The sequence below is a fragment of the Artibeus jamaicensis genome, unplaced genomic scaffold (assembly GCF_021234435.1).
Source record: "Artibeus jamaicensis isolate MK-2021 breed Jamaican fruit bat unplaced genomic scaffold, CSHL_Jam_final contig_1028, whole genome shotgun sequence".
In the NCBI taxonomy this organism is placed as follows: Eukaryota; Metazoa; Chordata; class Mammalia; order Chiroptera; family Phyllostomidae; genus Artibeus; species Artibeus jamaicensis.
In genome coordinates, this window is record NW_026521201.1 from 834813 (window position 1) to 847612 (window position 12800).

The following is a 12800-nucleotide window of genomic DNA, read 5'->3' on the forward strand; positions in this document are numbered from 1 at the left end:
TTTATTAGTTTATATCATGACAGCTGTCCTACCAGCATGCATTTAAAAAACACTTACAAAAACTGGTGGGGATCCAAGATGACAGAGGAGTAAGTGGAAGCTACACTAACCTTTGTAGCTTCCCAGGACCAATTTAGAATTACAAAATGATCTAGAATTGTAGAGAAATCATCCAGAATAACAACTGAACACTAGCTGGAGAGAAGCCTTATAGCCAAGGACACAAGAGGTAAACCACTTCATTGCAATGAGACTGGTACCGTGTAGAGAGGAGGTGCAAACAGGCTGGCTGGGCTCCCACAGGCAGCAGCTGAAGTTCCAGAGGGATATTTCAGTGATTTGGAGGTCCCCCTGAGAAGTGTGAGGTCTGAACTCCAAGCTGGGCGCCCCAGTGTACAGCACCAGAGCCAGAAAGGAGGCCAGATAACACCCAGCTGTGAAAAGCAGCAGGGTTTCCGTCTGCCAGGGAAAAATGGCTAAAGACACAGTGACCCTTTTATAGGGCCAATGCACAACATTTCATTTACAGCAGTTTACCTTGGGCTCTAGCAAAGGGAGGGCAGAATGGACTAGAGGTACTTGAGGAAAGTCTAGGGTTGGTGGCTCTGAGGAGAAAACTGAAGTAAAAGCTGCCAGGGTCCCCATGCTAAATCATTCCCCATACTGGTGGAGCCATCTCTCTCAGGCAGAGCACTCCTCTCCCAGTGGCATCAGCCTGAGGGGAAGCAATAGCCCCGCCCACAGGAATTACTTTGCCTCAAGCTGTGGAGCTTAAACTGGGCTGCTGGTTACAGATTAAGGCTTTATCATTGATTAATTTAACAACTAAGTCAGAAAATACAAAGAAGCAGCCAAAATGGGAAGACAAAGAAACAGATACCAAAAAAAAAAAAAAACCCACAAGAATTCTCCAGAAGGAGAACTAGACAAAATGGAGGCAAGCAATTTATCAGATAGTTTAGAGTAATGATTATAAGGATACTCAACAACATGAAAAAAGACCCAGAAATTGTAGAAAAGGACCAGTCAGAAATAATAACGCACTATCTGAAATAGATAATACACTGGAAGGAATAAACAGTAGGTTAGATGAAGCAGAAGATCAAATCAGTGATTTGGAAGATGAAGTACAAAAAAACACCCAGGCATAGCAGCAAAAAGAAAAAAAGAAGAAAGAAAGAAAAATGAGGAGAGCTTAAGAAACATTTTGGACAACATTAAGTGTAACAACAGCTACATCATGGGAATACCAGAAGGAGAAGAAAATGAGCAAGCGATAGTGAAGATATTTGAACAAATGACTGAAAACTTTCCTAACCTGCTGAAGAAAAAGACACATAAGCCCAGGAAGCTCAGAGTCCTAAGCAAGATAGACTCAAAGACACCCACGTGAAAGCACAACATAAAATATCATAAAATGACAAGGCTTAAATAGACAAGAAGAGGATCCTAAAAGCCACAAGAGAAAAACAGGGAGTTACCTACAAGGAGCACTAATTAGACTGTCATCTGATTTCTCAACAGAAACATTTCTATTTATAGAAGCATGAAATAGAAATAGAAGCATAAAATATTCAAGATGATGAAAAGCAAGGACCTAAAACCAAGGTTACTTCACCCAGTAAAGCTGTGATTAAAAATTGAGAGAGAAATAAGGAGCTTCTCAGATAAGAAAAAGCTAAAGGAGTTTGTTACCACCAAACCAGTACTGCAACAAATGTTACAGGAGAAGAAGAAGAAGGAAGAGGAGGAGGAAAAAGAGGAGGAAAAGGAGATGAAGGAAGAAGGGGAGGAAGAGAAGGAAAAGAAGGAGGAGGAAGAGAAAAAAACAGAGGAAAATAGTCTAACAATATCATGACACTAAGCAGGTATTTATCTAAATGTAAATGGCTTAAATGCTCCAACCAAAAGAAACTGGATACCTGAATGGATAAGAAAACAAGACCCACATATATGCTTCTTCCAATAGACCATTTCATTTTGAAAGACACACAGAGACTAAAAGTAAAGGAATGGAAAAAATATTTCATGCAAATGGAAAGGAACAAAAAAGCCAGGACAGCAGTACTCGTATCCAATAAAATAGGCTTTAAAACCAAGGCTATAGTAAGAGACAAAGGACACTACATAATGATGAAGGGAATGATCCAACAAGAGGATACAACCCTAGTAAATATTCACATACCCAACATAGGAGCACCTAAATATGTGAAGCAAATCTTGATAGACATAAAGAGAGAAATCAACAGAAATACAGTCATAGTCATGGCTTTTAACACCCCATTGACTTCAATGGATAGATCCTCCAGACAGAAATTCAACAAGGAGATAGCAGCCTTAAATGACACACTAGATCAAATGGATTTAATTAATATCTTCAGAGCATTTCACACCAAAGCAGCAGAATATACATACTTTTCAACCCATAAGATATGTATTCTAGGGTATACCACATGTTAGGACATAAAACAAGTCTCAATAAATTTAAGAAGGCTGAAATCATGAAAGCATCTTCTCTGACTACAATGCTATGAAACTAGAAATCAATCACAAAACACTGAAAAACAAGAAAAGACATGGAAGCTAAATAACATATTACTAAACCATACATGGGTCTGTACAATGAGATCAAGAGAGAAATCAAAAGATACCTTGAGATAAATGAAAATGAGGACACAGCAATCCAAAATCTATGGGACACTGGAAAAGCAGTCTGAAGAGGGAAATTCATAGCAATATAGGCCTATCTCAAAAAAACAAACAAACAAACAAAAAAAACAAGAAAAAGCTCAGACAGTCTAACTTCAAACTTAAAGGAACTTGGAAAAAAACAACAAACAAAGCCCAAAGTGAGTAGAAAGAAGGAAATAATATTGTCAGGGAAGACATAAACAAAATAGAGTAAAAAAATGATACAAAAGATCAATGACTTCAAGAGCTGGTTCTTTGAAAAGATAAGTAAGATTGACAAACCTTTAACCAAATTCATAAAGAAAAAAGAGAAAGGACCCAAATAAATAAAATCAGAAATGAAAGAGGACAAATAACAACTGACACCAAAGAAATACAAGGGATAGTAAGAAAATATTATGAACAACTATATGCCAATAACCTGGACAACCTGGACAAAATGGATACATTTCTAGAAACATACAATCTTCCAAAAATAAATCCGGAAGAATCAGAGAATCTGAATAGACAGATTATACCCAGTTAAATTAAAGCAGTAATCAAAAAACTCCCAACACACAAAAGTCCTGGACTGGATGGCTTCACAAGTGAATTTTACCAAACATCCCAAGAAGAACTAACACCTTTGCTTCTCAAACTATTTCACAAAATTCAAGAGGAGGGAAGGCTCCCAAATTCATTTTATGAGGCCAGCATTATCCTAATTCCAAAACCAGAAAAAGACACTACAAAGAAAATTATAGGCCGATATCCTTGATGAACATACCATGCTAAAATTCTCTACAGAATATTAGCAAACTGAATACAACAATGCATCAGAAAGATCATACACCACGATCAAATGGGATTCATTCCAGGAATGCAAGGTTGGTACAACATTTGCAAATCTCTAAATGTGATTCACCACATAAACACAATGAAAGGTAAAAAACCACAGGATCATATCAATAGAGGCAGAAAAAGCATTTAATAGAATCCAGCCCCGTTTATGATAAAAAAACTCTCAGTAAAGTAGGATTAGAGGAAACATACCTAAACATAATAAAGGCCACATATGACAAACCCACTGCCACCATCTTACTCCATGGACAAAAACTATAAACATTCCCCTTAAGTAAGGAACAACACAGGTATGTCTGCTTTTACTTCTCTTAGTCAACATTAATACTGGAAGTTCCAACCACAGCAATCAGACAGGAAGATGAAATAAAAGGCATCTAAATTGGAAAAGAAGAAGTAAAACTGTCTTTATTTGCAGATGACATGATACTGTGCATAGAGAACCCCAAAGATTCCACCAAGAAACTACTAGAACTGATAAATGAACTCAGCAAAATAGCAGGATACAAAATTAATATCTAGAAATTAATTGCATTATTATATGCCAATAACAAAGTAACAGAAAGGGAAATTATGAAAACAATCCTATTTACAATTGCTACAAAAAAGAATAAAATATCTAGGAATAAACCTAACCAAGGATGCAAAACACCTGTACTCAGAAAATTATACGACAATAAACAAGGAAAAAGAACATAAAAATAGGTGAAAGCACATACTGTGTTCATAGATAGGAAGAAGTAACATCATTAAAATGTCCACACTACCCAAAGCAATCTATAGATTCAATGCGATTCCAATCAAGGTTCCAATGATATATTTGACAGAACTAGAACAAATATTTCAAAAAGTTACATGGAACACAAAAGGTCCCACATAGCAACAGCAATCCTGAGAAAGAAGAACAAAGTTGGAGGAATCACGCTACCTAATATCAAACTATACTACACCCATAGTAATCAAAACAGCATGGTACTGGCATAAAAACAGACACACAGATCAATGGAACAGAGAGCCCAGAAATAAACCCACATATTTATAGTCAATTAATATTTGACAGAGGAAACAAGCACATACAATGTGCTAAAGATATTTTATTTAATAAATGATGTTGGGAAAATTGAACAGATACGTGCAAGGAAATGAATCTAGACCACCGTCTTCTACCACACACAAGAATAAATTCAAAGTGGTTTACAGACTTAAGTGTTAGACCCCCAAATCATAAAATTCATAAAAGAAAACATAGGCAGTAAATTCTCAGACATTGCTTATAGCAATATTTCTTCTGATATATCTCCTCAGGCAAGGGAAATACAAGAACAAATAAACAAATGGGACCTACATCAAACTAAAAAGTTTTTGTACTGCAAAGGAAACCATCAACAAAATAAAAAGACAACCCACTGAATAACAGAACATACTTGTTGATATATCTGATAAGGTGTTAATATCCAAATATATATAAAGAACTTATAAAACTCAATACCAAGAAATTATACAAAATCATCCACTTCTAACACTTTAGTTCATGCCATCATCATGTCTAAATTACTGCAATAATTTTTCAATGCTTTCTTTGCTTGCTTATTTATCTCCCTTTAGTCAGACAGTACTATTCTCTGCTCAAAACTCTCCAGTTGATTCTAATTGTCCTTAGAACAAAGTATATCATTCTTTGTAGTCTTATAATCTACAAGTTGGCATGTATATGCTTTGATCCCTACTTCTCTGAGCTTGTATCATATTATGCTTCTTCTCTCCCACTATACTTAACCTATACTAGTCTTTTTAGAAAATATTGAGCTGTTCTAGCCTTAAAGTCTATGCACCAGTTGTCTCCCCTGACCTTTGTACGGATAGCTCTTGTATTCCATGTAGCAGCACAAAGCTGTTCACAGAGAGGCTTCTGAGATACTCAGTCTTTAGTGATACTCTGCCTCATTGCTATCTTTTGCATCACCCTGTTTACTATGTTTCCCCAAGAAAGTGTATGCTCCATGAGAACACATTCCTTTTCTGTTCACAGCTATATGTCTAACACCCAGAATTGTGCAGTGACATAAAACAGGTGCCTAGTAATATTTCGAATAAATGAATGAAAAATAGATATGAGGTGGAAAAACCAAAATGTCTATCAAGAGGCTATTGTAATGGCCCACATAAGAGAAAAAGATAGACTGGATCAAGACTGGCAGTGGGAAATCAGAAGAGGACGGATAGAGACCAAGGAGGCAGGTGGCCAGAAGGTGGTGCTAACTGTCTATGGAGAAAAGTGGGGTTGATCTCCCTACACCTCACCTGGTAACATCCCATATTACCTCTCTTTCATTTCCTGTAATTTACATTTTTTTATGATGATAAATGCCTGGACATCTTTTTTTCATGTTGAAGACTATGCTGTATTTATACACACACACAGATATACATACAAATATATGTTCTTTGTAGAACACTACTTAATTTCTTTAACATTTTTCAGAGACCTAGTGTTCTTTTTTTTTATAACCTTCATGGCTCTCAACTAAGCCCTCTGTGAAGTCTCAACAATGACCATAATGGCCCTTCAGGCTTATATCTGGGCCTTCATTACCTTTATCCTGACAGAATGATTCATTCATACATTTTTTAAAAATAGTGATGATAGCTTATTTGTGAAAAGACACAGTTGTCTAACTCTGAAGAACTCAAATCTGGCAGTGGGAAAGTTGAATTATTAAAAATTTAAAAATTTAAAAAACGCCCTGGCTCAGTAGGTTAGAGCATCAGTCCTGTACACCGAAAGGCTACAGGTTCAATTCCTGCCTAAGGCACACGCCTGGGTTGCGCGTTTGGACCCTGGTCAGATCACACATGACAGGCAACTGATCGATGTTTCTCTTGCATCCATGTTTCTCTCCCTCCCTTCCCCTCTCTCTAGGATCAGTGAGCATGTCCTCAGGTAAGGATATCAAAACAAAAAATTTTTAAACAGATCAAGGCAACAGTTTGATAATTGCTTTAATAGCAGTAAACCCAAAGCCCCAAAGGAGAATACAGGATGTTTAGACATTTACAATTTACTCTTCAGTAAACCATAAGTTTTTCCTCTTAAAAAAACAGTTTCTGCATGTTTTTAGGTCTGAACACATTTCTCCTTTATTAATAACCTTTAGTTCTCCTATATTAAAAATTTAAAGTGGAAACAATTACATACATGAACTGAGACCTGGCTTCATCTAATTTTGTGGCTAAATCTCCCCTCATTTCTCCATTTACCATGCACTACAATAGCTAATATTCGAAATGACATTAAGTTTTGCAAATTTTGCTTGTATTATTTCCTGTCTTTGAAATGCCTGAATTCCACTTTTTTTAATTGTAAAATTATAATAATTATCTTTAAAGGCCCAGCTCTAATGCTAGTCCCATCAGAAAGGCAGTCAAAATTTTTACTAAATTATAATTTTTCTTATATTTCTACTTAAAATTCTTGTTTCATTTTCATTTATCACAGCTTTTTCTTTATATACTAGCTTCCTCATTAAATTATAAGCTGCTTGAGAGGAGGAGGTCATATACTATTCATTCTGTATTCCCGCACTAGGGTTTGAATAAAGTGGGTACAGTAACTGTTGACTTACGGCCTGTGTGCTGGATCCTCGATCAATGGCTCCTAAATAATCATATATATATCACTGTATATAAGTGTATACATGTGCATTATATAATAATTACATGTAAATAAAAATAGGATTAGATGTAAATATATACATATAAAATGTGTGTGTGTACATATACACAATATACATCTACACCCATGTAAACATTATTCTTGTTTTCTTATTTCACTGTAGACCAGTGATAACTTTGTCACAGACCATCACACTAACCTATCATGCTCACTGACACTCTTAGGTCATAGGTTGCTAAACTTGCATATAATATTCAACAACTATTTTGCTCCCATATTGCACTGGGAACAGTACTAGGTGCTTTGAATACATTATCTTCATCATTACCACAGTTCTATTACTCCATTTTATTTAGCTCAGAAAGATAAATCACTTACTTCCCTGTGAGCATATATCTAATGTATGTTATATAAAATTTAAATTAAGATTTGCCTGGATCCAAAATGTCTCTTCTTTCCATGATGCTATACTCCTCAACAAAACCTAACCATTCTTGCCTTTCAATGATTCTCCAGTTATTCTAAATTCCCAGTCTAATTTTCAGAGACTAGCTATCTACCCAATACTCCCCAAAATACTGTCCTTCCCAAAGTTAAAAAGTGTGTTCCTTATTCTACCATCCATACTAACATAAGTGAACTACTGCTATGGCTGAATGCTTGCCACTCCCAAATTCACATGTGGAAACACTAATACCCAATGTGATGGTATTTGGAAGTGGTGCCTTTGGGAGGTCATTAGGTCATCAAGGTAGAGTCCTCTGGATCCTTATAAAAATAAACATAAGAAAGATAATCTCTCTCTGCCATATGAGGTTATTATAGTAAGAAGGCTGCTGCAACAAACCAGAACGTGGGCCCTCACCAGAAATGGATTAAGTCAAGGGCCTTTATCTTGGACTTCCCAGCTTCCAGAACTGTGAGAAATAAAGGTCTATTATTCAAGCCACCCAGTCTATGGTACTTTTCGCTATAGCAGTCTGAACTAAAACAATTACCAATATGAACATTTCCTGTTGATCTAGTAAAACCATGCAAGATACAGGCAAGATACATTCACCATAAATCTGAAAGAAATTTTATTATAACCAATAATTTAATGAAAACAGAGTATGCTAAAATGGTGTTTTTTTAAATTAACTAATTATGATGCTATAAAAATGAAGATCTGGGGAATACTTGGATACAAGTCTAACAGATTTTAAAAAATTGAGCAAGATACCAAAGCATACAACAAAATATGTATTATGATAATTATATACTAACCTGTGATTATATATAACAACACATACAAAGGGTAGAAAAATTTGTCTATGCTTGTTTGTATTTTTAGAAAATTACTTTTATAAAGTGGCATAATAATAATTATAAAAACAGTAGTCAATGTAAAATATCTATTTATAGAATCAATATTCTTATCATAGCTATCTTTTAATTATATGACATATTTTATTTGCTCTACATAGCAGGGATTTTACCTCCCTCTTCTCCATGGAACACTTAATATGCATGTACCAAAGGTGGGGAAATGTTCATTTTGTTCAAATAACAGGTATGGTCCATTTTTATCAACTCTTAATCTGGACAAGTATTAAAACATTTAAAATCAAAACAGATGCTTTAAACAGATGCTAAACCTATTAGAATAGGTTTAGAACTGAAAGCCATGATGATAACTTAAAATATCAAATGATTTACAACTATATAAAATCTCCCCTGCTGAATTTTTAAAAAATACCTAATTTGTGATTTTTGTTCTTCATTATTTTCCCTTAATAAAAATAATTTATTTTTAAATTCCTTTAAAACTCTCTAGAAATTGTATAAAATTCATTAGAAATGTTATACTAATAGGCATTCTCTTAATAAGTGTTAGTTATATGTTAATTTACAAAAAGGTCATTTTATGTCTATCAGACAAATGATTAGTTCTAGAATTTTAAATACAAATTATCTGACAATGGTTATACCAAATAAGAATCTGGACTTAGATCTTTTTTCTTTTTTCTTGAACTTATTGGGGTGACATTGGTTAATAAAATTATATAGGTTTCAGATATACAATTCTACAATACATCATCTGCATATTGTATTGTGTATTTACCACCCCAAGTCAAGTCTACTTCCATCACCATTTATCCCCCCTGTACCCTCTCTACATCCATCCCCCACCCCTTTTCCCTCTGGTAATCATCAGACTGTTGTCTGTGTGGAGTTATGTCAAAAAATTAAAAATTGGACTGCGTTATGACTCAGAGATACCACTTTTTAGAATATATCTGAAGAAACCTGAAATACTAATTTGAAAGCATATATACACCTCTATGTTCATTGCAGTGTTATTTACAATAGCCAAGATTTGGAAGCAGCCCAAGTGTCCATCAGTAGATGCGTGGATAAAAAAAGCTGTGGTGCATTACACAGTGGAATGCTACTTGGCCATAAAAAGATGGATTTAGATATTTAAATATATCATTAAGTACTTTAATACATTTAACTTAGAACTATGTTAAGCATATATAAATTTTCTTTGTTGCAATTCATCTGTTTAATTATCATATTACCTTAATTATAAAGTTTTTCTTCCCATAAAAAGGAAACAAACATATCACTACCTTTTGTGAAACAGCAATTTTAACTTCTCCTTGGAGTGCTTCAATTTGCTTTTTCCTCTGTTCAGTCCATTGCTTTAGCTCATTTATGTTCTCCTGAAGTTGTTGTTCTTCTTTTTCCTTTTGTTTTAAATTATTCTGGGCCTGTATGAGTTGTCCCTGAACTGAATGGAGTTCCAACTTCAACTGATGAGAAGTCTAAAAGAAAAAATCTCTTCAATCATTTAAGTAAAATGAATAAAATCATTTCATTCATCAAACAAACATTTACTGAGTACTACATGCCAAGCACTATTCTAGGTAGAAATTACTGAGCCTGTTGGCCACAGGTAATTAGTAATAAAACAAAACAAAACAAAAAAATCCTCACTTTCATGGAACTTTCATAATTGACACTATTCAGTATTAGATGACATAATGGATTAATCTTCAATATTTGTTTAATCCTAACTTCCATTTAAATTTATGCTTATGTACTTAGGTAGAGCTTATAAATGAACTAGACTAGTATCCCTTTGTGTCATAGAAAATAAAAATATCAACATCACTCTTTAGACTGCCAAAGGCCTAATGTCTTTCTAGAATATTCTCAAAATGCTGAGACTGCTGCTCATGGTTAATCAGAAAGAATAACCCCATATTAACTATGATAGAAATTAAAATCACTTTTGGCAAATATGTTTAGTATCTGTCTGATGATGCTGAAATATACCACTCAATAGTTTCCTTATTTAGAGAAATTGGACATATTTTGTTACTTACTATCTTATTTTTACAATCTACTATCATATATTTCTATTCAAAATTTTATATATATATATAAAAGGTTCATATTGAGGTTTCTCTGTGGCCAAAGTGAACTACTGCTACCTCCCACCCTTTCAGCCAAAGTCATGTTTTCATGCCCTATGTATATTTCATTAAGATACTAATTTGAGCATTTGAACATATTCAACATTACAATACTTTTTAAAATAAGTATCAGTACTACATACAGATACTCCAGATATTTCCAATGCAAAGGAAAACATTTTTTGTGTAAAATAAGAGTCAGGTAAAGTAACAATAATGATGATTATACTATGATAAGCACTAATAAAATAATAGCAAACATTCAGCATTTATTTTGTTCTAAGCACTTTAAAATATATTAACCCACCTATTTCTGGCAATCATCCTATCACATATATTTTATTATTAGCCCCATTGTACTGCTGAGGAAACTGGAGCAAAGAGAGATTAAGTAACCTGCCTAAAACAAGGCAAGACAGCAAGGCTAATCAATGGCATAGCCAGTAAATATTTCTGGACAATCTAGATTCAGAGCTTGGCTACTAAGCCAACATCATTTCATATTAAAGACTTGTCAGCAATCGGTTTTGCTGCTTTATCAAATCAGATCTCTAAAAAACTACATGTCTGAACAATAGTTGTTAGACGTATGTCTTCAGTAAATAACAACCTTATGTTAAAACAATTTATTTATTCATTTACTTGTTTGTTCTTGAAAGACAGCAACTGAAGCATTAACCATAGGGAAAACAAATCTCTTGATTATTATTCAACCATTAACAAATACACCATTAATATAAATGTCCATGAAATAAAGAGCCCTTAGAAGGTCATTTCCATGGAAAGTCTATAAAGATTTTCCCAACTATAATAATGTTCATTAATTTAGATTATCTAACTATAACTCAATAGTTAGTTGACTCACTCTGCCACCTTTATTAATGATAATCCTCAATTTTGGGCCTTTTATTATAAACTGACAAATTTTTAAGTAATAGGTAGAACATAAATTTTTAGTTTTAAAATGTATATATATGTATAATGTATTATAAATGTATAAATATATACATAAAGGTATAAATGTATATAAAATGTATATATAAATATATATACAAATTTTTTAGTAATAGTAGTACACTAACAAATTTTTTAGTAATAAGTAGAACATAAATTTTAGCTTTAAAATGTATATATATAATGTATATATAAATGTATAAGTATATGTAAATGTATAAATGTATATAAAATGTATATATAAATATACCACATTTCAGAGAAATAAACCTTCCTTAGACTTAAATATCACCTTAAAATACAAAGATCTTTTATACTTTACATACTTCATGTAATAAAAAAAAATATTACCTCTTTCTCTTTTTCAAGTGACTTTTTCAGTTCATTCTGTTCCTTAAGTGTGCTTTCCATCTGGACTTGAAATTGATGCCTCAATTCTTTGCAAGTTTTTTCCTAAAAAAAATGGAAACTACATTGTTATGCAGAAGATATTTGTAGTAAGTTTAAGAAGTTTGGTTTATAAACATAAAGATCCACAGAAAGAAATAAACTAGAATCATTGGTGTTTTAAGATGGGATAGACTCACTTTGATTATAAAACAAGCACATAGTAGAGCAGTAAAGGGAGAGACAGGGAAAGGCTAAGAGTTTCTATCATCAACCAACAGTCACAATAAATATTTTAGATAATATTTAGGCAATACTTTAGAACACTTTTATGTCACAATGTTAATTATAATTAACTTGTCATGCAATTTTTAAAGTAGAATAATAGGCTTCAAAAATGGAAGCATGAAATTTTTTTAACAAAAAGTACTAAAACACTAAATAAAAAATGATCACAATTTAAGAGGGAAGATATACTGATAAAAGATGTTTTTACCAAACAGAAAGGAACATAAAGTTAACATATTAACATCGTGTGTTTTTCATACTACTAAACATTTTCCCCAATTTTCATATGGAGAACAAAAGGACTTTACTTTCATTGTTATCCTATGTTAAAATATTTCTGAGAATTCCTCTTTAAGCATTTTGAAACTGCAAGACTTTTTTCCTCTGTAGTTTACATAGGTTTTATGGCATCTCTAAAACGTGGAATAGTGATGGTTTTAGAATATTCAATAAGTATTAGAAAGTTTACAGTACCAGAATTAATAGGAGTCATCAAGATCTTT

The 12800-nt window shown here is 33.3% G+C and overlaps 1 protein-coding gene across 2 annotated transcripts in view; it reads right to left on the reverse strand.

Moving 5' to 3' along the window:
- EEA1 (early endosome antigen 1) overlaps nt 1-12800 on the reverse strand; it is a 142878-nt gene that overhangs the window by 18692 nt on the left and 111386 nt on the right. For both annotated transcript variants that reach the window (XM_053662097.1, XM_053662103.1), the window contains 2 exons: nt 11974-12075; nt 9820-10014 (listed from right to left, as the gene is read on the reverse strand). In XM_053662097.1, the coding sequence (XP_053518072.1) occupies nt 9820-10014; nt 11974-12075 (297 nt within the window). The remainder of the gene's footprint in view (nt 1-9819; nt 10015-11973; nt 12076-12800) is intronic.